This window comes from Centroberyx gerrardi, chromosome 1 (genome assembly GCF_048128805.1).
Source record: "Centroberyx gerrardi isolate f3 chromosome 1, fCenGer3.hap1.cur.20231027, whole genome shotgun sequence".
In the NCBI taxonomy this organism is placed as follows: domain Eukaryota; kingdom Metazoa; phylum Chordata; class Actinopteri; order Beryciformes; family Berycidae; genus Centroberyx; species Centroberyx gerrardi.
Genome location: NC_135997.1, coordinates 5,982,604 through 6,008,577, shown reverse-complemented (window position 1 = coordinate 6,008,577; position 25,974 = coordinate 5,982,604). Strand labels below are relative to the sequence as shown.

Below are 25,974 nucleotides of genomic sequence, written 5' to 3'. Positions count from 1 at the left end.
CAGCATGGCACTAATAGGTTAGGAGTTTGATTCCACCGGGACGTCTGTGTATTTGCTCACTGTGCCGCAAAATGCTTTGGATAAATCCACCAAATGATGTGTAAAAACAAATGCAAATTGTTAAACAATCATGGCATAGATCAAATGTGTGTTTTTTATAATAATAGTGATAATAGGAGCAAATCACATCTAGAAGACTTCTGTTTTTAAACCTCAAAATGAACCTTGACCCTGTGTTACAGCACAACACCTTGATCCACAAGCTCCAGAATTACTACCTTGATTAAACCTGTTCAAGTAGTCTTGATTCTGCTAGTTCACCACTTCTCCCCCTGTCAGTGTCATTGATTGTCTCCTGGGTCCACTCACATGGTTTGCCAAGTGCTAATCAGGCACTGATTAGAAGCAGAGGATGGAAAAGTGCTAAGATTGTAATTGATTTGCCCTAGCGAAAGATTGAGGTTAGTCGGTTAGAGGGGAATGCCACCCATCTTAAGAATTCACGTGTTATTCCTGCGCTCCAGAACAGTTCAATCAATGTTCGTGAACTTGTACTGCTCTTTCCTAAAGCTCGAAATCAGAGAGACAAAACCCTTAAATTTGTGACTGGGATGTAAAATCAGCGGCTGCTCCATAGACGATGAATGGGGCGCTGACTTTGTGGAGCCATAAGATGCTAAGTTGAGTATTCTAGCATTGCTAAGAGGTATGAAACAGAATTTAAATCTCATTTGGGTGCAAGAACTCATACAAAAACCCTACAGGTCAACAACATCAGTCCTTCATTTGTTTTTTCAATTCATTTGTCCGCAGCAAGTTCAAACTAATGAACTTGCACAAACAAACTTTACCCCCTGACCCCTAACCTGCTGCAGCACCTAGCTTATCTGTATGTTGAATTGTTACACTGTCATTCCTGTTGTGTGTTATGTACGTTCTTTGATGCCTTAAATGTTATCTTTGTTAAATGTCTGTGAATGTCTGACTCAGTGCTCTTACATGCAAGGCAAACTCTTGCAAAAGGCAAAATAAATGAAAACTGTATCCCCATTTGCTGTCTATGGAGCAGAGCCAGATTTTACCCCCCAGTGACATCACAAATTCAAGTTCAAGTCAAGTTCTCCAGTTTCTAGCTTTAGGAAAGAGCGGTGCGTGTTCACAAGTATCGACTGTATCTGTCCTGAGGCGCACAAACAAAATATGTGAATTTTTAAAATGGGTGTCAATCTCCTTTAACTCAGTCTTGAGATGTGCTGCAACACTGCCAACGATTTAAGCACATATCCCAAGCCAGGGAAAACACAGCAGAGCGACTCAGGCTGGAGCATGGTACCTGCAGTCAGAACAAATGCCCTTGAAAAGCCCTGACTCTGGGCCAAATGATGTCTGAGCCCAGGGAGCGCAATCTGGGCCGGGTTCCCTTGGAGCGAGGATGAAATTACAAGTAAGATATTGTCAGGAAGCTGCTCTTGCCAATAACTATCGGTAGGCAAACCACCCAATAGGTGAGGAAAGTAGAAGCCCGGTGGGAGCTTTAAGCACATTTGGAGAAATGCAGCGGGGAGAGGATTCGGTGAGCGCTTCACATACTTATTTGAAATTACTGAAACTGGACTTTTTTTGAAATTACACATTTAATACCATCCTGATTTGAGATGATCCTGCAGTGGGAAAGCTAGACGTCCTGCCGACAGAAAGGAGCAATGAATTTCAAATTGTAAGGCAGCAACTGCAGCTATGAATCGATAATGTTAAAATCCCCCCACCCCTTTTTGTTTTTTTTGGTTAGAAAAAGTAACCAAATCTGGGAGATGACGGGGTGCATGTTTTATGCAGCTGGGCATATTATCATGAAACGAGGTGCTCACCGGAAATCTACAGGGAAGATGATCACAGCTCTCTCGTCTCCCTTTAATGCCTCTATCTACTTTACTATATCTCTATTCCTGTCTCCCCCTTCCATTTATGACACTGGAAATGGATATCCAGAGTTTTGAGGGGGCGGGCAAATCGAGGCATTTTTCCTCTCATTATTTCCTCTCTCTTTCAAACATAATATCCCCTCTCCTGAGCTTTTCACAAATGGAAAGTTCCCTTTCTTCGCCTGCTGCATTGTCAGTTTTATCTTCACATGGAGTCCAGGTGGCCATATAACAGTCCATTCATATGCCCCGTATTTGTTTTTCTATATTCTGTCCTCTGCGTTGTGATATCTTTGCTCTCCATCACCTTCCTGCTCTCTCTCTTCCCCCTTTTCTACTTTTCCTCCTCGTCTGCACCCGCTCTCTTCCCCCACCTCCTTCTCGCATTTCTATCTTTTTTCCCACATACTCATCTCTCTGTCTCTTTCGTTCTCTCTTTCTGTCTCTCCTCTCCTCTCCTCTCCCACATCCTCATCTCTCTGTCTCTTTCATTCTCTCTTTCTGTCTCTCCTCTCCTCTCCTCTTCTCCTCTCTCCTCTCCATACATTTCATCTCTTATCTCTCCCTGTATCCCCTCCATATAAATAATTGATAGCCCATCTTTGACTCGCCTGGTGTAGTTAAAGGGCGACTGAAGTCCCGGGGACAACATCAATACTGAGCTAAAAGTACAGCAGCAGCTTATGCACAGTCTGCTCGCAGCACTTTCACAGGAGTCACTCCTTACTAATGAACCACTTACTTTGGAATGAAAAGTACATATATATTTTTTATTTTTTTGCAAAACTTCAGAGGACTTAGGGCTTTATCCAGTCCACTCAAAGGGACTATAAGGGCTCCCAGTCCTAGATTCTTGCGCTATTTTATATTAGAATCTTACATCATTTTTGAGATAGCTTGCATGTTGCTTTGTGCCAGTAGTGATATTACAGCTTATAGCGCCGTTTTGCTTAGAAATCAGATCTGCTGTTCTTTATTGTTGCAAGAAATTACAGGAATGTTGATTCATTCTGTGTCATTTGTCTTTTAATGTAATTCTCTTTTATCTCTGTCTCTTTGGGGCTTCGAAATGATGATTTTTTTGATGATTTTCTTTTTTTGTGTTCATGGATCCTTATGCAACAGTTACTTTTGATTGAGAAATCTGATTGGCCAAGAGGCATCGCACCTATGATGTTACGCAGTATGGTAAATTGAGACCCTTTTTTTTGCGTTTTGGGCTATTATGGCAAAGTGAATGTGTATTTATTTCAGACACTAATTGCTATGTATATTTAATGTTGTGGGGCATTCATGGTAGTTAAAACATTTTCTGTAGCTAATACAGTTTAAAAGTACGACCCATTTTAAAAGTTGTTCCTTTGGCACAACTTACCCCAGGTTACAAATGTTACGTGACATAAAACCTTTATTTTTGTTCTTTTCAGTTCTTTCACTAGGGCTTTACCAGCATGCAGGGGCAGACTAGAGCTCTTTCTCAATTTGCGTTCTTGTTTCTTGTATCCTCCTCTTGTATCCTACGCGTTTGACGTAAAATCGAACGGCTGAAACACGATTCCAAAACAAAAGAATGCCAGGATGGAGGAGGATAAGGATCTAGGAAGTTTACTTGTCAGCTGAAGATGCATCGGATGGTGACTTGACCGAAGAGAATGAATGGAAAAGCGCAAGATGCATTGCGAGAATGACTGTGAATGACAGTGCTGTAGTCTATTAGTACAGAGCCGCTTGAAACAGCTGGGAAAATGAACAGCTGAACGTCTTAATTGATCGCGTGTGTAACATCAAACACAGTCCATCTCAAACTCTAAGAAAGCTTCTCTTCTTACTTTCTTGAGAAGTTTGCTCTCTCCAAGACAACTTGGGAAGAACTTTCTCAAGGACAAAAGTATTGACTTGGCATTTTTGGATTTGGTATTTAGCCAATCGGAGTCTGCTTTCTGTCTCTGCTAAAGGCTGCAGGAATCACATCCTAACAACATGACTCATGTTTAATTCAGCATATCATGGTGACAGTTTCCCTTATTTTCAGAAGGATAACAATGCAAGACTTGGCTCAACACAACTGTCAACACAACTTGTTTGAGTTTGTGTGTGTGTGTGTGTGTGTGTGTGTGTGTGTGTGTGTGATAAATTGACTTCCTTGGCTACTTCTTAGATCCTCCAAGGAGGCTGAACCCCTGTTGGTTTTGTGTTTGTAGTCTCATGGAATAATGATATCTGCTCTGTAATATTAGAAAACACCACTTGAGCATATATACTGTATGTGTTTATATTAACTACATTTTAAAATAATGTAAATGTGATTAGATTGTTGTAAGCTGAACATTTGGCTCAATTTGCCCCAGGGTTAGTGGTACTTTTTACCCCACAACCACCGTTTTGACAAAACTGCTTCACACAGCAACTCAGGCCTACAAGTTTCTGACCTCATGTTGTACCTTATACAGCCTTAAATCAATATGTAATAAAGCCTTAAACTGATCCACTTCCATTTACATACAAGAATCATGATGTTTTTACCATGAAGAAATCACAGCAAAAGTCACATTTATTGACCTGGCTCTCTTATCACGCTGCTCTCCTCCCTCACAGATTCAGGGAAATTAATTGCTCTTCCCAACTCTGTGACCACATGATTAATTTTGTGTATGGTTGCCTAGAAACAAGGAGTGGCTCATCTTCCCACAGACTCAACTTACCCCGTTCTATCCTATGATATATATGCTGAGTACAATGCCATGGATCATCACTAAAACATATTCATACACCATTTACACATATCATTTCATACGTCTATATTTAACATTTAAAAGTTATTTGGAGAAATGGAATTAGTTTGAAATTGACACAATTTATCTTTTTCATTCTCATAGTTAAGTAAAAAGTTTTGAAACAACATGCTTGAGACTGGCTGGCTAAATCAGTGTGATGCTTTATCACTTCTTAAACACATTTTACATACAGACATACATTCATTTTACATACAGTTCATAAACTTTTCTTTTTCTTTGTTTTGCAATGTTTGCCTGTTTAATTCTTCTGTATCAAAAGAGTCTAATTATTATTTTAGGTGTTTGAAGTTAACAATTAACAACAGGGCGCCAAATTACCTAACAAATCATTTTTCCCATGTCAGGGAGAGACACAGTTATAGCACAAGATCCAAGTGTAGGTGATCTCACTTTAGTCAGATTTTATACAGTGACTGGTCGACGGTCGATTAGATACTCAGGAGCTCTGGAGTGGAACAGACTGACTGGTGATGCTTTAGTATAAAAGTCATAAAGTGGTTGCTTGAAAAAACGCCTCTGAGGGTGTGACCTGGCATTGATGTATTAAGTTTTTATTGTTTTTATTGTACTTTTTATTGTATTTGTTTAATTTGAAGATACTCTGGTATTGATTGTTGCTGTTTGTTGACTAGCTAAATACACTTGTGTTATCTTTGCTGCTGGTATGAAGGACCACAATGGAAATAAGTCTGTGACTTTATTGTATAATCCTTTATGAACACGCTGTAAGGTAATCCTGCTTCTTGTCTTTGTTGAGTAAACTAAACTAAAACTAAAGCCAGAGAATAAAGAGGCAGGTATTTAACAGGGTGTCTGGGGTCTAGAGCACCTTACAGGCTAACGGGCTACATTACCCCACAGTCAGGAGATAAGGAGAGAGCAAGGTCAATGGAGATCAATGGGATTGATGTGCTGCTGACCCTCTAAATGTGTAAACAAGGATAAGCGGCTTATGTGTATAATGTGTGTGTACAATTTTGTGCTGCTTACATATTTTGCCTTAATACTCTGATTGTATCATTCATTTCAAACAACTGTGTTTTGCATAACTGGAAGGCTTCAGTATACCTAAGCATGTTAATCTCTCTCAGAGTGCGATCGCTCTTACAGTTTGTTTTCTTTGATCCGAACCACAGTGAAAAAGTTCACTTTGTTGCATTTTTGTATTTGGTTCGTTTAGGTTCACACTGTCCGACTACAAGCGAACCAGAGTGTGTGAGCCAAAGCCGCATGGACTCACAAGTAGTCTGTTTATTGACAGACATTTTTGGTAACCTGTCATCCTGCCAGGTTAGAGGTTTTTGCAGCGGGGGATCAAAACAAATCTGATTCCAGTTCCTGTAACTTTAGCTATAGGCATGATGGACTTGTCTGACCTCTTCACTGTAATCCCTTCTCTGGTCTTCGTACCAATTAAGAACACATGAAGAAATAGCTGAATATGAGCACCTGCGGGTAAAACTGCGGTTTGCCCTTGGTTCTTTTTCTTATATCATGAGGAACTGCTGGCTATCAGATAGCAGCATCCTTCTCCTTTTACCCATAAACCCTTGCATTTTGGGGTCGTTTCCTATAGTTGGTTCAGATTTCGTTCTCACTCCTAAAAAAACGCACCGCAGTTCATTTAGAAGACGCCTGAGACTCACATTGTCAGGTGGCCTTGGTGCGTTTATTTGGTGCCACCCGAGTTCAAATGACAGTGTTCTCGCCTGCACAAACAAATGATCCAGAGTTTGAATAAACCGCGGCAAAAATGCTTGGTGTGAACGCACCCTCAGACACACTTCAGTCAGCCTCACAGCCTCACACGTTTCGTCTGCCACCGACGCTCCGAGGCGTGCGCCAAACTTATTTTTCTGTCTGTTCCCTCAGATTGATTACTACGCCCAGAGGGATCTGAAGAGGGGCCTCCAGCTGTTTGGCACAGAAGGCAACGTGGGTTTGACCAACGCCTGGATGATCGTACAGACTGATGTAAGATATGAGATTATGAAATTTTGACTGTCTGACAACACTTACTATTATTATTGTTTCAGGGTATCTCCATTTGTGCTAACTGATCACTATGAATTCAAAAATGATTATGTAACTTTTAAAGGACCAGGTCCATTCAAGGTTAGATTTCCCATTTTGTGGATAAAATGTTGCAATTCTATTTGTCATCAATGGGATTTTGATAGGCACATTTACAAGCAAACGGCTAAAGATACTAGTAAACTTCTCAAAATGACATTACACAAAGTGTTTTACTCCTAAATTTCTTTATCACGCGTTGTAGTGGCTTCTCCCCGCAATACAGCTGCAAATTCCTCACCAGTAGCCCTACTTAAAGCTTTTCTAGTTTAAATGATGTGGTAAAATGCTGTCAAAAAGATTAATGCAAACACCATCATAGACCCTCTGAGGTAATCTTTGTTTCCAGCTCTCACTTTGATGTGCTTTCTCCTTTGTATTATTTATATTCAAAAAAAGAAGAAAAAAAACCCACAGCAAAGAAAACACAATGTGAGAGAAAGAGATTTGGATTGAAGGAATGCAGGGGACCGATGCTGCCGGCGGTGAATGCCGTTGGGAGACATCAAATGATAGATCCGAGACTCCGGGGCTCTTTGGACTTGTTTCAGATCACAGATCCGGCGTTATGGCTTGTAGTTATGTTCCATTAGCGAATTTGTGAGACTCGCTGAATGTTTGGCTCTGGTCTCGGTCTCTCTGTGGTTTCTGTCTCTGTGCATGTCTGGTGTCTGGAAGGCGCGTTGTGTTGTGTTTCTGTGTGTGTTTATGTGTGTGCATGTGGTGTCTGAAAGGCATACGATTTTCTCCGGTGACACAAAGAAATGTGGTGATATGCAAATGATATATGCAAATGATATATGCAAATGTATGTGTATGTGTTTGCATTTGGGGGTGTTAATGTGTGGAGAGGAGCGGGTTTTTTTGTGTGCAGGATGTTAGCGTGTGGAGAATCTGCGTGCCTCGCTGTCTGAATGAGCTATAGTTTGAGTTTTTATGCGTGCGTCTGTCAGCACAGTATATGTATGGGCTCCATAAAGACCGTGTCTAGCTGAGATCAAGACCATTAAAAGGCAGCTCTCACTCTCTCACTGCTCTCCCTTCCCAGCCTCCTTCATATTTGCTGAGTCACTGAATACATAATGCTGCAGATGGCCCTGGAGCAAAGTTCACCCTGAATATTATTAATGGCCACTTATGGAATTTTGGAGGATCTACATACATAAAAAGATAAAATAGAGACGCGCAGGGTCTGAAATTAACACCCACCTAGCGCCAAATGCCGGGATAATAAATCAGTGAGGGTAACTTTTGGAGACGATAACATTTGAATTTCCTCGGTTACACACAGTCTTTGGTCTTTGCCCGTTCTCAAACTTTGAAAGTGCGCTTGAAATACTCTATGGTAATTTAAATTCTGCTGCACTTCATGATGAATTACAAACTTGATCCACAGTATGAGTGAGTGAGCAAGTTTTAAATTAACACAGCACCTGATTCTGTGCACGAAATGGTGTTGAAAACAGGTAGGGTGGCATTACTGCCGTGACAAATGCGCACTGAAAAAATCTCGGGTGCACTTACTCGTTTCATGAAGTGCACTGATGAGGTGAACGCAGATAAAAGCCATCAGCCCTTACTTAAATTGATTTCCCTTATTAAATCTATACCAGTCACAAAGGAGGAGATTGAGAGAAAAAGAGAAGCAGATGAGTTAGAGGAGGATTTTTAAGCTTTTGAGACACTTGAGATGTGGGTTGTGCAAAAGGGGCTGAAAGTCCCTAATTAGTTTGGACATTCAGTGTGTATTCATTATTTCGGCCAGTAAATATTATTTGGCGACCAAGTCAACTTAGTTGTTCAGTCGTCTGCTGGAACAAATCTCATCACTTTCAATCACTTTCAAAAAGTCATTTACACAAACACAAGATATTTTGTCGAGACTTTAGAAACCTTTTCAAGTCATCAAAGTACAAATCAAAGTCAAGTCCCAAGTCACCAGAACCCAAGTCAAGTCTCAAGTCTTCTCTTCATGCATCAAGTCAAGTCTCAAGCAGTTAAAATTGTGACTTGAGTCTGACTCCAGTCCAAGTCATGTGACTCGAGTCCCCACTTCTGTTGGCAGGTAAATTATTTCAGTTTACCAGCTTTTTGCAGGTGATGTTTTTTATTGATCATGCATGAGGATTTCAGTGTGTTGATGATACTTGTCTTATTGTGTTTGTCCGGTGCAGTTTCGCTGCTGCGGCGTGACCAACCACACAGACTGGTTCGAGGTTTACAACGCCACCCGCGTTCCCGACTCCTGCTGCCTGGAGTACAGCGACAACTGCGGCCTGGACAACCCAGGAACATGGTGGACAGCGGTAAGAAACAGCTCACACGGCTAAAATGCCTCCATAAAGGTGCAGATCGTGTTCTTCAGATGTGGGATATGTGTCACATTTTCAACAGGCATGCCCTTACATGAGTTCATGAGCAATGAGTCAGTTTGATATAAGAATGTGACCCAAGATAGTCTTTGTGTTTATTTTTCTGGTTACACTTTATTTTTAAGAAATCAATCATACAACAACATGACATTCAGACAAATTTTACACCGTGAAATATTTTACTACTTCAAATGTGCTGAAATGCTGAAGTTTAGAGGTCTTCAGCTTGCAGTACACCTGGGGTTGGGTATGCATGAGTGGAGTGAGTGAAACTAACTTTAAAAACTTCACCTGTTAACACAAGTGCTGTGGTAGCACAGTGTTGCCGTAAGTAAACTAAGAGAATTGATAAACAAAATATTTAATTCATGTTTTGACCCAACCACTACAGTTAGAAAATCACTGAGCTACTTCCTGGTATGTGATGTACAGCACACTAGCCTCCAGCTGGTTGAAGTTTGTTTGACTTCTACTGTACTGCCTGGTGTACGAGCGCACACTGCGTTTCCCTTATTCAGGGCTCTGAGGGCTCTGCAGCATCTAAACAGTGCAGACCGTAATTCCCCTAAGCACTGTGCATGGCAAAAACATGAACCAACCAACCAACACACAGGCTCTTAGAGAGGTACTCCTGGGCACCAAATACATAAATGTAAATAAAACTACAGTATGCACAGATTCACAATAATATATATACATAAGCAAGAAACACAGCATGTTTGCTGATATAAAGTTCTCATTCAACTCCTTGAGTTTTACCAAGAACATAGAAAGACACAAATGCAGCAAAACTACACAACCTTCGCTGTCGTCCAGCTTCGCCAGCTGCAAGCTGATTATTGTGGCTGAGCTATTACAGGATATTATCTGGAGGCATTAATCTGCATTATGAATCAAACAAACTGTATCGTGGTAAGATGTGATGGCAAAAGTAATAAAATTAAGGTCTGAAGTACACACATTATCACCATCAGGGGCCAGAAAATTGGTTTGACCACTAAATACGCTCACCACAATCTACTTCCACCGGTGCCAGAGGAGTCATGCTGCCTCATTATGGGTGAAGATAATTCACCATAATGACAGCGATTTTAGTATAGCAACAAATGTTTGGGCTTAATGCATTGCAGTAAAGTGGTATGCGGCTATTTCAAAAATCATCTCAGATAAGGCAACATGTAGCTCATGAGACAGCCGAGTTTTATAAGACTACAGACCAAGCGTGTCATGAATCATTCTCTTTTATAAATTTTTACGCCTAACTAGTCGATTCTGAATTTAAAAACAGATTTCAAATATAAGATATGGGTAAACTCGTGATGTGTTTCCAACTCTAAACATTATCATAAAACATGATTTTTGAATTTTTTTATTTAATCATTATTTAACCAGGAAAACCTTGTTGAGATACAAGATCTCTTTTACAAGAGAAACTGGCCAAGAAACGCAGCATCAGTGACAGATATAAAGATTACAGACACACAACATCAAACAATATAAAGCATAAAAACATAAAATAAAAAGTAACACCAACAACAGCAACAATAACTAGCAGTTGAAGTCCATAAAGTCCATACAAACAAATTTGGTCATACAAACCAACGGCCTTTCACCACAGTTTTAAATTCTCCCAGAGAGATCAGATCACGTTTCATATCATTTCAAAATCAACCTGCTAAAACTTCCGGGTAGTGGCAGGCAGCAGAGTATTTAAAGCACTTTTTGCCTAATTTAGTTCGCACGTTAGGGGCAGACAGCAAGAACAAGTCACTAGAACGTGAAGTGAAACTCGCAGCTTTCCAAGAGATATAACTACACAGATAAGAAGAAAGTATGCCAAGAATAGATTTATAGATGAAAATATACCAATGAGGAAGTCTGTGCCTGGATATAGTGAACACACTGAATGAGGCCAATTATGAATGAGTCTGCACTGCAGTGAGAAGACAGTGGCCTATACTTTTTACATTTACATACCTTTATCATCCGACTCTGCCATTCTTAATCAGTTAACTATTATTATATCGGAAGTGAGAAATCCTATGTAACACATTTGGTTACATGAAAGTCTCTTCTTTTCACTGAATCCTGTCCTTCAGGAGACAGACTTTACAAAGATCAGATCTTAAATGTGATGCCATCATGGTCATAGGCGTAGATTTTGGGAGAGAGAGGAGGACCCCCCCCACCCCCTCCTCAATACTGTATTTTTACTCACTCTGCGGTTCTAGAAGCACCGTCCCGTTTTACCAAAGCACATTTTGCGATCGTCTCTGGTCACAGGAGCGAACACCCACTCCCCTTTAAGAATGCGGTGCCCTTCCTCTAATTGTTCCTCTGAATTCTCCTTTTAATGCATCCATTTAACACCGGAAAAGGGCAAGCCGTGGTCAAATTACAGCTGTTTTGAATTTCAGTATGGAAAAATCTAACCTTTCAAAATGTCTCTCCATTACTTTTCCCAGACCCAATTTCTGCACAGACACAACGTTGTAAGGCTTTTCAACATTAAGCGAGGAAATGGTAGCTGTAATTATATTTACCACTTTAACACGACGGCTCTTTGGCCTTCTCTTAGACCTCCAAAATCCATTGGTCCCTGCTAGTGTGAAAGACAACAAATTACACCGCAGTGTTTCATATTTTGATTACGGTTTGCCCTTCAGAAGATCCGGGATTTATTTTAGCAGTGTGTTACTGTATTTCACGTTGAAGAATAAGTCTCCACACTCTCTATCGTACCTGCCCCCCCTTCACTCCCCCACCCCCCCAAAAAAAGCTGAAACGAAGCCTAGGGGGGAAGACGGCTCTCAACTAAAACGACAGTTAGGGCATGCAAGGACGCCTGGTAGTTGAGGCTGTTGAAGTGTTGAAGTGCAAATCTGAGAGCTTTTCTTATTTCCAGATGCACTTTTTTTTTTTTTAGAAATACAGCACCTTACATTGTTTGTAAATGAAAAGAGAGTTGTAAAAAAAAAAAAAAAAAAAAAAGCCGGATCCTTGGTTCTGGCTACAGATTCCTGTGGTGCTTGTTATTGGAGGCTGACTGTTCATGAACTCACAAGAAATGTCCCTTCGGGCTTTTTCTCCTGACAGACAAACAGATACACAACAAACACAAACACTAATAAACACAAACACACACCACACACTCCTTGAAAGCCTGGGAAAGAAAAATGTTCTAAGGCAAATGCTAAGAACAGGCTTACTTCCCTGCAAGTACCACAAACTTTACCAGGTTTTTCTGGGGGGGGGAATCTGCGATGGAAGACAAACAATGAATTTATAAATTCATACATTTGTAGACACGACTGTGTGGGCCGGGGGATCGGAGTCAGGCGGCGGTTTGATAACAACAACATAACACTAAGGCTATCCTAATTTTTGGCTCGCTGCGTTCCCTCCCTGCCAGCACGCATCAGTATTGATCCAGGCAGGAGTTATCTAAGCTTGTGCTATGGAAATATTTTTTTTTTTGGCTCCCTGATATTTCAAGCAGTAGTAAAATACAGCAAAGATTGTGTTTGGATTCCTTGACTGCTCTCTTGCCTTCCTGGCTCTGACTCAGCCTCTTGATATAAGGGGATTAGAAAATCGCACAATCAGAATAGCATGTCTGCAAAAATCAATGATTTAATTACAACAGCGGGCCACTTTGTTATGATAGCACCTTTGCCTAACTTTATTTCAAACCGCTCTCCGCTTTTTCCCGGCGTAATAAAAAAGACACAGTTGTGCTGACACGTCTTTGACGAGGCTAAGAGTTGAAGCGCCCTGGGCAATGAACCATTTGCCACTTGGCCCCGTGGCAAGTGCCACTCCCATCTCTTGTAATGTCACTTTTCACCCATTATTGCAAAACCCACTTCTGCCGCTTTGAGAATTTATCTCCTTTTCATTACTGGAGCACATTCTCAGACCCAGGAGTGCATTGTTGCATTCCTCCATTAATAACCATCATCCTTTTCTTCCTGCCTATCGGGCGCTACGTGACTCGGGGACATTTCTGAGTTTCAAAGGGGGTTTTGAAATGTACTGTAGATGGTGAAAACGTCTCGGTGACAGAAGTGGGAGTGCTGTAAGAGGGGAGAGAATTTATTTTTTGTCAAGGCCCTCTTAAGAACGCATTCAGGCGATGTCAGACATGAAAAATTCAGCCCATTCTCATGTCTAAATGATATCTCCAGTGTATGTGGTGCTCCTATATTCACATTATTCCTATTTGTAAGCCCAAAGTGAGACAAGGGCAGTGGGGACTTGGATTTTGAAAGTTTTCTCAAAGAACATCGGGTCAGAGGAGGAGAAATGGGAGATAAGGAAGTTGCCATTTGGGACCTTCTATGATAGCAAAAGAACATTTTATATCAAAGCTTCATAATATGGGGGAAGGAGGCTTAAAACCCCTTGCCCCCTGAGTTCCCCCTTAAATTTCTTCTTAAGTAGCTTCAAAGTTAGAATTTTTTTTCTTCCATACTGTATGACAATATCTCATCTCAGATACATATTCTGTATCTGCTCGTTCCAACGCTTCGTTGAAGCTACAGCTGCAGTGAAATATTCAGACCAAGGCACCACTTTTTTATGGCTGCACTATTACATCAAATGGAAAAAAATCTAGATGATTGTGCATCATTTTATACACATTTCCCTGTAATTCAGCCTGAGATGTTTGGTATCTTTGGAAACCTTGGGATCTTGACTTGAATTTAAAATAAAGTTCTGTGGGTTTCAGCAAAGCTTGGCTGCGAAATGTGTTTGTAATGATGGACCGGCAGGACGCATCCAATTGCACATTGCATTCTATATACTGCCATATTTGGTCGGCTTTGTTTTCACTGTGTGTGTGTGTGTGTGTGTGTGTGTCTCTCCAGCCATGCTACGAGCGAGTGAAGGACTGGCTTAATGAGAACCTGGTGGCGCTTTGGATCTTCGCTCTATGCACGGCACTTACTCAGGTAATAACAACCTTTAAGCTCCGTGAATGAATTTTTCAATAGTCATTAACTCGATCCTTGATATCTACAGGCTCAGGTAACGACTTTTAGCTCATGATGATGAATAAACCTAATACTTCCCATGTCCTTTGCACCAAATGTTGAATGCGGGATTTCGTCTGACAACGGGAGCGCTTATGAGCCTCTTTGTGTTTCCATTAAAGACGATATAGGAGGTCTTGAGTTTCAATCAAATCTTTAATCTCCTTTTCAGCTGACTGGTAGGTGATGTGTTGATACAAGCAGAGAAGACAAATACATTATTCTTGGGAAAAAAATATTAAAATAATAGATCATATGTGGCTACTGTGGTACTATAAGGCAAGGCAAGGCAAGTTTATTTATATAGCATATTTCATACACAACGGCAATTCAAAGTGCTTTACATAAATAAAAGAAAAACACAAGAAGATTAAAAAGATAAAAAGATAAAGAAAAGTGAAAGTGCATTAAAATCACATTTAAAAGAACATATAAAAGATAAACAAAAAATAAAAAATATATATATTAAATAGTCCAGTACAGATGAGTGTTGCCCTAAATTTCTTAAAAAGCCCTGGCGAACAGAAAAGTTTTAAGCCCTGATTTAAACGAGTCTAAAGTGGAGGCAGACCTCAGATTTTCTGGAAGTTTGTTCCAGGCATGAGGAGCATAACAACTAAAAGCTGCTTCTCCACGCTTTGTTCTGACCCTGGGAACAGTAAGCAGACCAGCATCTGAAGACCTGAGGGGTCTTGCAGGTTCAAAACACTGAAGGAGATCAGAAATGTATTTTGGTCCTAAACCATTAAGTGCTTTATAAACATGCAACAGAATTTTAAACTCAATTCTTTGGCGCACAGAAAGCCAGTGCAGTGATCTCAGCACTGGAGTGATGTGGTCCATGTTCTCAGTCCTGGTTAAAACCCTGGCAGCAGCATTCTGGATGAGCTGCAGTTCTCTAATAGCTATTTTAGAGAGACCTGTAAAGACACTGTTACAGTAGTCAAGCCTACTAAAATTAAATGCATGAACAAGTTTTTCAAGGTCCTGCTTGGACATGAATTTTTTAAGGTGATAGTAGGCAGATTTTGTAATTGTCTTGATGTGGCTATTAAAGTTTAGGTCAGAGTCCATAACTACACTCTTATTATTTCAGTTTTATCTTTATTTAGTTGCAGAAAATTGTGGCACATCCAGTCATGATTTGTTCAATGCACTTATTTAGTGAATCTATTGGACCATAGTCATCAGTTGATAAAGCTATGTAGATCTGAGTGTCGTCTGCATAATTATAAGAGGAAATACTGTTGTTTTGCATAATTTGAGCTAGTGGCAGCATGTAGAGATTGAACAGAAGAGGCCCAAGCATCGACCCCTGGGGAACTCCACATGCCATTTTTGTTCGCTCAGATACGCAGTTACCAATAGATACAAAGTAGTCTCTGTCTTGTAAGTTAGATTTAAACCAGTTTAGGACTGTGCCAGACAGCCCTACCCATTTTTCCAGTCTGCCTACCAGTATGTCATGGTCTACTGTATCAAACGCAGCACTAAGGTCCAATAAAACTAGAACTGAGATTTTTTCACAGTCCGTATTAAAACGAATGTCATTTAAAAGTAAGTAAGTAACTTTATTTATATAGCACCTTTCGAGAGCAGAGACGTCACAAAGTGCTTCACAGAGGAAATAAAGCATAAACATAGATACAGACACAATAAAAACAGACAAAAAAACAAAATAAAAAACAAAAGTAAACAGAAAATTACACAAAGGCAAGTCTAAACAAATGGGTCTTGAGCTGCTGTAAAACCTTTACTAGAGCGGCACATTTTTGTATTTTTACTTTACTTTTTACTTTACTTTTACTAACCTTTATTTCACCAGGCAGCGTTTGGTTTGCGTTTCATTAGTGTGTTGTCCATCATTGTTTTAAAATGTAATGCAAGACTCTCTTTTTCTATACCATTAAGCCAATCTCATCCCCAAAATGAAAGAAGAATAAAAGTAACTATTAAAATTTTAAAAACTAATAATGGGTAACAAAGCTAACACATAATACCCCATTTACAATTCATGCATATTGAGCTGAGCAAATGGGGTAATTAAAAGTTACTAGTTACCACCAAGCAGGTTCTATATGAACTACCACACTGTTCATGTGGTGTCACATGGTACAGTATCTCAGGATTGACGACACGCTACAAAGAAGTTAAACAAAAGGCCGTTGGTTTTTCATATTACGTCTCTGTATGTGGTTCAGGATCTTTTGATTGTTTTAGCAATGACGCACGTCCTTGAATTTTCAAGGACGGCATTTCAACTGTGTGTTGTTTCCATAATTTGATGTATTTTGGTTGAAACAGGGTGAGACAGAACGCAGAGAGAGACTGACAGAACAAACATGGAAAGTGACTCAGTGTTTTGCACATTATATTGAGCTGTCACAAATTCTGGATTCTTCAAAATGAGTAATTGTGAAGTTTTTATGCAGGTTTTATATGATGGGAGGGGTGGAGTGTGGGGTGTGTGTGTGTGTGTTTTTTTTTATGTACACCTACTGGTACGCCGTTAAGTAACCAGTAAAAATACACTACACCGTTCCCCAGGAAGCAAAAGTAATGCGATTTGGATGTAAAAACAACAATAGTCTGTTCACCATTAAGTAAAAGTAATGGGATTTGAATATAAAAATATGAGAATATATATACATAGATGCCGACATACCAAATGTAGGACAAACAGTAAGTTAATGTGGGACAATGTGGGACACTTTACCAATGCTTAGAGGTAGCCTCAAATTTTTATTGAATTGAATATTGAATTTCTGTCTATGTAAGTTAAAAAAGAAACATTTCTCTTCTGCCTCTCGGCCTGTATTTGCTATAAGAAAGATGAAAATATGAGATGAGAAAACAATGAGAGCACAGTGCTGTTTGTAATTCCAGAAAGACACTAATTGCAGCATAACAAATCTATATTGACGTCCAACATGCAACACGTCGTATTCGCCTCTGTGCGAAATTGAAAAAGAACTCTTTATAATCGCATTCCACTGGACTTGTTTTCCATTCAGTGTTAAAGCTACATCTTCTTTTTAGCAGTGTCCATATTGCCTCCAATTCGATTGTCTGTGTTTATTTGAAAGTTTCCCTGCGCCCAGCAAAGATGAGAGGTCTACACTTGACAGCCAGCACAGTCCTGTGAAAGACAGCTGTCATTGATCACTTCACAACCACTGGATGAATGCCAGGCTTTTAAAAGTTTGTGCTCTACAGTGTTTTGACTTTTAACAAAACTGAAGGGCCAATCAGAATGCGGGACATCATCTCAATATGTGGGACGCGGGACAACGGCTTGAAATGCTGTGCAGTACAACATAAAGCGGGACGCCTGGTCACCCTAATACCTTATGATATGGAGAATTAGCTGACAAGGTGTAAAAGTTCTGTTTCATTTCATTGTGACTTTACACAGACATTTCATGACGACTAATGTGTGTGTTGTGTGTGTGTGTGTGTGTGTGTGCAGATCCTGGGCCTGGTCTTCTCCATGACGATGTTCTGTCAGGCGGTGAAAGTAGAAACCTTCTACGCCTAGCGATCGACTCCCTGCCCTTCAGCAGACCTGGAATGTTTTTCATCAGAGAAGGACAGATATAGACAGACCCCCCCCCCCCCCCATCTCCCTCCATCCCCCTCGCCCCCCCTCCTCCCCCCTGACAGACTCTTCTCTCCCATCCTGCTCCTCTCTGTGACATTCCTGCTCAGCGATGCTGCTGACTCTCCTGATGTTACCAGTTCACAATATTCTGCTAACTATCAACAAGCACAGTGTCAGTGTTAATACCCGAATCAGTTTCTATGGTTTGCTCTGTGTCCAATGCTCATTTCTGTGATAAACATGCAGTATTATGAACATACGATATATGAAAAAATGTAACCCTTTTTTTAATATATATGTTTTGTTTTAAATTATTTTATGGTTTGTAATTGTGTTTTAAAATGAGAGTGATGTGGATTGGTATGATGAAGCGCACAGTTGGGAAAGTGCACTGGGGAAGTGCTGCAAGTGCATGGCTCCTGCGATGGTGTGTATTAAATGTTTTGGCTCGTCTAAATACTTGTCATCGTATCGTTCTTCAATAGGAAACGCCGAAGGGCTTCTAATGTGTAATCCTGCTGTAATGGGCCTGACTTCTTAGATACTTAGATGACAAATGAGAGTATGGATGGAGAAGTGCCAAGAACTGCCACATCACATTGTGAATACATTCCCTCTTCTGAGACAGATTATAAAGTGCAAATTATTTTTGTAGCAATTAACTAATTGGGTATGAATTAGATACATCTGACGAAAATAACCGCTTTGCTAATTCATCTGTGGAACACGTTGCCTTTTCACCAGATGGATTTACACGGGACATGAGACTTGCGCCAAGTATAAGAAACATTCTGTCAGAAGAATTTAAATGAACAGTAGCAGGATCCTCCAGAGCGGCCCGGGGCCGTTTCCCTCCCAGCGCCAATCAGCGCTCCATTGACAAAGATTCATCTGCAGTCTTTGAAGCCTCTTCTGGCCTTTTTGCGACTCCTCAAGTCTCTTGCTCTGTTTTTTCTGCATTGTGCTGTTAACTATAAGTTAGGCTATAAGTACACCAGAGACACGCTGTGATTAAATTGTCCCATGGGAAAACTGCATCCAGAGGTTTTCTTTAGTTCTAGTGAGGGGTTCGAGCACTGCGGCTGCTGGAACCGCTTTGTTCCACTTCTTCTTTCTCTGCCTTACAACGACCTGCAGCTCAGAGACTGGAAGTCCCAGAACAATCAAATTTATTAGACAGGTTTCAAATCTCAGCCAAAAAAAATTACACCGATCGCTAAAACAGGAAACTTTAGCCAATGTTTAGCCAATAATAGTGTGGAATAAAAAATATCAGTTTCCTTAAAGACAAATCCATTGCACACACTGGTTTTCATTTCCACCATGATAGTTTTTCTGCCATTGTTATGCAAAACCTCTTTTTCGCTATTTCTCCTGCCAAGTTCATTGAATCACAGCAGATTTGGATTTTACAATAACATGAACGAAGCTGATGGAGAAGACAGGCAAACAGGAAGTGAAGCATAATTCCCAAACACTTGATGCTAGAGTAACCAAACTTCACACGCGTGTTTGTGAAGAGCACCGAAGTGCGTCAGACCACATTTGGTCGCGCTCCATAGCGCCACCATCAGGCAAACCTTACAATAGGACAGAATTTTGTAACCATGTGGCCAAGACGCACAGATGAAGTTGACAGCAAAGATGCACAAACTTAAACATTTAACGCTAGAGCAATGAAACTTCACATACATATTTACAAAGGGGTTCCAAAGTGTGTCAGATCATATTTGGTCGTGGTTTATAGTGTTGCTGTGAGGACAACCTGGCTATTTTTTTTTTAAACTGTAATATCTCAGGCATCTGTGTGTTTGGCCCATGGGCTTGGACTCTGCTAATGGCTGCTTGCCGCTATATTTCTACGTTTGTTTTCTTTCATAACAGACACCAATAACACGTACCATCATGTTGAGGTAGGCAAAAATGCCAGAATAGAGGAAGATTATTTCCCCAGCTCACTGACACCAAACCAGATACCAGCGGCTCGTCTGAATATTGATTCTGGATGTTCTTGGCCAGATATAACCTATGGACCTGTGCACCTCTGTTTTCACGCAGTCTGCATTATTTCAGTCCTTAGGCAATTGATGTCAATTTAGAAATAAATCAAGTCCAGTTTATTTGTATAGCCCTGAACACAGTTACAGTCTCAAAGGGCTGAACAACGCCCACATTATGAAACAATAAGTGGAAACGATAAATGTAAACGACGCTTCACAACCTCAAACCCTCAGTGAGAACAAGGAAAAACTCCCACGAAAACCTCATTACACAAAATGGACCAAAATGTCAGTCTTCTCTTCACCTAAAACTTTCTGAAACAACAAAGGAGTGAACACAAGCTTTTTTGCAATGTGCTGATTAGGCTGAGGTAGAATAGCATGATCTTACAAGTCTTTTGAATCTTCTCGCACCTGTCATGTTATGGCAGCTCAATCCATGATATCCAGCCTACTAACCTATTCTTGTACACACATTCTGTGATGAGATTCTGGTCGCTTTGACCTTAAGAAACACGGCAAAATTATTTACAGAGCATAATTATTTCCCTGGGAAGATAGATAAAAAAAAGAAGAAGAAAGCTCACAGAATCAAGCACACATCTTATTCCAGCAGACAGCAGCATGCTGAGGGCAGAGGGGTGAAACTCTGAGAAAGGGCACCGTTTGGACTGGAAATATGTCAAAACTCTCCACATAATTATTGTAAGGGTCGGCGAATAGTCTCACGACTGTCTCGTGTTTTGCACTGGCTCACTGTGATTATGTGGAATATTTAGCTCTATTGATGAAGCTTGTAACGCCATGAAGGCTTTAAACATAAACATAAAAAAAAAACACTGAATCACCAGGGAAGAAACGCGTCAAGTGTAAGAAAACATTGGTAACCAAAAAGCAGCTTGTCAACAACCAAATGGCAGCAAATCTCCCATAGGCACGCTCACCAATGCAGGAGCTTCAAACGCGAACAGAAGGCGGCTCTTTGACTCGATTACTCAGGAAATGTTGTTTCTTACAACACGGCAAATTTCCCCACTTCGACCCCTCTCCAAACTCTGCCACCTCTGTTACCTCGCCGCTCCAACACTCCTCTGTTGCCTTCCCCCCTCTCGCCTCATGCATTATTCATCCTCATGTTCGCAGGCTTTCTCCCATCTTGTGCTTGATCAATAAAACATACCTGTGTGCTTGCTCTCTCACCTCTCCATCCTCCCGTCTTGTTCCCGAAGCCAAACCGTGAGCCCATGCTGAGCTGATAAAACACCATAGATGGATGGCCTTTTCAAACTGTGAGAAAACGACTGTGGGATTCATGTCGTCTCTCTCTCTCTCGGCTGCGTGAGTTGTGTCTCTAATCTGAATACCGAAACTCTGTATTCATCATCGCCTTACCGTTTTCCCTCAAAACCTGAAACGGCGTCTTGTGGAAGAATGCTTGTAAGAGATCGTTTTTTTAAGTATCCCGCTCAAAGAGGAGGCACACTATGTTTTTATCATCACGGCACCTTGAGAAAGGTATCAGTCTCTGCCAATTTCAGTTGCTGCAAGTCCTCCAAATTACTGTCAAGCATGTTGGAACAGATTGATTTTAAATGAATAAAACTGATGTAATGTGCAGGCAACTTCAAGTTGGTGACTCATCAGTGCTGCCAGACTCTTCATATCTTCAATGGAGATCTTCAGTGAAACCCAAGTGGAGCCTGTTGCATTACAATTGGATTTCAGTTATAGGATGGACTCTACTCTTGTACAGCAGGGTTGTCAATTAATGAATGACCATATCAATTCCAATTCAGCTGAGGAATTGGAACTGGAATTTGAAAAAACCTACAGGAAACAGAATTGGAACTGAATTCAAAACATCAAGACAATCTCTCTTAGAAGTGGAATTTCATGGAATTTAATGGAATTCAATTCTGTTTACTGTCATTCCAATTCAATTCCAATTCTGTTTTCTCCAATTGGAATTACATCAATTAAATTCACGAATGGCCCCAACCTTTCTGTACAGAGTAGAACTGTTTACTGTTTATATGACAGCCTGCACCAACATTGAAAATCTACACATATAGCCCAAAATTGAGAAATCAGGACATAAATATCTTCTGCTCTGAGTTCAAAACAGCTTCCAAAGTTGTTTTAACAGATTTTTACTGCGTCATGATCACACTGAAAAGTTCTCATGCTCGGTTGCATGGGTTGATATTGAATCTGCACGTCACGTAAACCTAAAGGAGTTGGACCTGACCGCCTCGACCCGCACGTCGCCGTCCATCAAACGCTGGCTGGGCTGGTTTGCATCTCCATTGATCAACTGACAAGTCAGATTACAGCAGAATTTGTAAGCAGCAGAAAAGAACTGCAACTGGTACACCTCCAATCAATATGTAAGTTTTTCAGCACTGGAGTTAGAAAACAGCAACACAAATGACAGACCATCGACAGTTTCTATAGTCTCCCAATTGCTTTTCTGTGAGAAATGATTTCACAATGTTCATGAAACATTGGATTTAGCATCTAAAACCATGAATTCTTTCTTTATGTCGGAGCTTATAGACAGCCTGCCAGGCCTTGTTTCAGTGCAGCACCTCCAGATCCAGCAGAGGAACATCTCCTGCTTGATTTTCCAGCAGCCAAAATCACTGTGGTGTTTGAAAAATAATAGCAACAACCAAAACAAGACCACTCCTTTGTAGAGAAATGCTGGGTTCAGTTTAACAGTCTGACAGTCTGGTGATTGCTATGAGCTCTCATGATCTTTAGTCCAACAGAAATCAATTGCAGGCTACGTTTATTGGACATTTATTTTGTTATTTATTATAATAACAATAAAATATTACAATCAAAAGTAACTAATAATAACATTTAATATGATAATAATGAAAATGGTGAAACTAAAGCAGCACTTAGGTAAAGTCCCACCTCTGATGCTGTTTCTGATGTGAAACTGGACTGCTGCCCTTTTCTGTGGATAATAGTGGCTCCATCTCTCCGCCGCATGTTGCCTCTCTCTGCTTCATCTGTTTTTCTGTTTTCCTCTTGTCACTGTCATTGTCCATGTTCCTGTCACTATTTTCTCTGACCTATTGTCCCAGTGGGGGATCCCACTGTGACTTGGCCCGCCCCAAGGTTTCTTCCATTGTGTTTTTTTCTTAGGAGTTTTTCCTTGTATGCACTGAGGGTCAAAGGCTAGTGGTGTCGGGTCAGTTAGGCTGTGTAGAATAGGTTGGCTGTTATGTCTTGCTAAAATCTGCTTTTGTGTGTCTTGTGCTCTTCCTGATGTTTGTTTTATATCATTGTGTTCTATGGTTGATTGTTGATAAGTTAGATCTAGTTAGGCTTGTTCTCTGTAGTCCTGTCAAGACCAGATTTAAAATTGTAATACTTGAGCCTTGAAGATCAACTGAGTCAGGAAAAGTTTGATGTTGATTTCTAACACAGTGAGCATCATTATATCAGTTTTTGCCTGTAGGACTAAGAGAGAGTTTAATCTTCCACTGCAGCACAATATTTCTATCTTTGGGAAACAAATATCTGGAGTTGAAACTTCAACACTCAGTAACAACGGAGGCACACAGATTTTGGTTAGTTTGACAAACTGTCTGACAAACTATGGGACAGCTGATTAACTATGCATACTGTCGACCAATCAGAGCGTTCATTAAAACCTGGGTGTAGGTGACATCATTCACACCAGGAAGTAGACTGGAATTCTAAATCTGTTTTGATCCTGTTGACAACCAGAGCGAGAGTTTTTCCAAATTTCCACCATGCTGGCAGTTATAATAATTTGGGACACTTTACATTAACAGGTCTTTTGTTACATTATACCATGAAATTGAGAAATGCAATTCTCATTGCACTGCACCTTTAAGTGCATGGATATGATTATGTTGCAGCAGAACCCCACAAAAAAATTACAAGTTAAAATGTGTCAATCAGTGTTTCTTTTTTTATGTATATGTTTTGAGAGAAGAAATCCGTCTGGAGGATATTTTGACCCGATGGGGAACTTCACATTGTTCTTACAAAGTAATGCTACTTTCTAAGCTTCATTTTCTGTTCCATTGTCATAGCTGTTAGCAAGTTCATTTTCATTTATAAGGTGTATATTAGCATTAAACAACAATATCTCGTGTTTCTAGGTTTCCCCTCTGTGACATGATTATATGTTTTAACTGGCAGATTACTAGCTCAACATGGCTTTCAGGGCAAGACTCTGTTATTAGACACTCGCTTCTCCAGTGTGCTAAAAAAAATTTAATATTCACCGCCTAATGTAGGGCACCTCGATTTGAATATTTCATGCAATATGCCCAAGCATCAAAACCATCCCCATCTTAAGTCTAAGCTAACATGATTAGAGGCGCTATATTATTAACACAATTGGGTGGAAGTGATTCCAGAGTGTGCATTAGTAATCACAAGAACAGTTTTCCATCAAGTTTTATCTTCACAATGAAGAGTGATTTCACGGGGCAGCCGGGGTCATTTCTATTTCTAACTTTAAAGAGAGATGCCTGTTTTTCTTATCACCAGTACACAGAGGAGCCCTCAGCCTCTTTCTGAGACGGACCATCATGCATTTCAGTCGAGCCTGAAATCTGTGTATCACTGTGTCAGCAGTTACAGACATCTTCCTCCTCCTATGTTATTATGGTTGATTTAATGTTCGGGGATTGGGAAGGCAAGAGCGAGAATGTTTCAACTAAGAAAAGCAACAGCGCAATCTTCTAAATGCATGATAATCCAATTACACAATAGTTCGAGGGGTATCAAAATCTAAATGCACAGCAGATCATTTTTATATAGTATGAATAATCATTGTAATATGCCTCTGCTCAGAATCTCACTTAAATTTGGAAGGAAAGCAATTTTATAACACATCAAACTTATCAGAAATAACATATTAAAAATAAGACAAAGCCAAACTATAATGTAGTCCCATCCCTGGTAAGAACGAAAACACAGTTTAAAGGAGAACAATTTGTACCAAACCAAAAAACAAATATTCAGCAGCAGAGTTACTGAGGCTGGATCAAAGACTTGCAGCGGGGAACAGCAGCCGGGGCAGGACACCCTCCCAGCCACTGCAGAAGGCGAATGGCAGTAACAAATTATGTGCCAGAAAAGTGGGAGCCCCCTGCCAGGGTAGAATGCATTAACCATGCTGTTTTGACTCCGTAAAATGGTCCACTTCTGTCCTAGGGGATAAGAGGGAGTTCATCTGGGGACGATGTGGAGTTTCACTCGCTGGAGTCAGTGACAAAGAGCTCAGGTTTTCTTTGGGGAGACCAAGGAAACCAACACACACACTTGCAGTAAGTGCTCTGTTTCTGAATTGGGAATCAGGAGTAAACTGCTGTTGGGGGAAACTTTAGAAGTTCTCAAAGTCTACCAAAGGAAAATAATATGAAAATAACATGAACTTTGGTCTGGAATCTCCTGGACAGGCTGAGAAATATCAAGCCGGGGGAAAGCAGATGAGTGTTGCTTTGAGTGTTTATTTTCTTAATCTAAACTTCAATAACAGAATAACTCAAATTACACTTTACAGCCGGGGAATGAAAAACATTTGACAGTGTTGAGGAAGAATTAATTTGTTCTGTGTTAGTCAATATGCACTTCAGCCAAATGCTTGTAATCATAAATCTGATCAATACAGCACTTTTCAAAACAGTGCTTCACAAACACACAAACAATAATATGCCAGAAATTGATTAGACAGGGGTTACATGAAAATACATCAGGCACACAGGAGATACAGTAGGTAATAGATAAAGACCGTCTGTAAAAAAGTATTTTAAGAAGCGAATCAAAATGTGACACTGGTTTCTGCCTAAGCTCCTCAGGCGGGATGTTTTAAAGCCTCGGTCACCAGGAGGGCGCTTTGGCTCCGGCTCCGGCTGGATTCAAAGATATGAGATGTGGCTAGGAGGCGCCGGAGCTATCTGAGCCATAAAGGTACTCAATAAAATCCAAAAATCCACTCTGAAACTAACAGGCAAACCAGCTAAAACAGAGGTAACACGTCCCACGACACCTGTTTAGTTTGGGTCGATACCCGGCCAGCAGATCATCTGGAGTGGAATTATTCGCTTCACCCACCCAGCTGCTCCACTGAAGCTGCTCAGTTTAATTAGTACAAGACTGCAGTTGTATTGGACATTTCCCA

General features: G+C 40.5%; 1 protein-coding gene across 3 annotated transcripts in view; it reads left to right on the top strand.

Annotated features, from left to right (window-relative positions):
- The window catches only part of tspan4a (tetraspanin 4a), a 93,595-nt gene extending 75,339 nt beyond the window's left edge, over positions 1–18,256 (top strand). For all 3 annotated transcript variants that reach the window (XM_078286780.1, XM_078286798.1, XM_071896184.2), the window contains 4 exons: positions 6,590–6,691; positions 8,965–9,096; positions 14,034–14,117; positions 17,668–18,256. In XM_078286780.1, the coding sequence (XP_078142906.1) occupies positions 6,590–6,691; positions 8,965–9,096; positions 14,034–14,117; positions 17,668–17,736 (387 nt within the window). In that variant the 3' untranslated portion in view covers positions 17,737–18,256. The remainder of the gene's footprint in view (positions 1–6,589; positions 6,692–8,964; positions 9,097–14,033; positions 14,118–17,667) is intronic.
- The last annotated feature ends 7,718 nt before the right edge of the window (positions 18,257–25,974 follow it).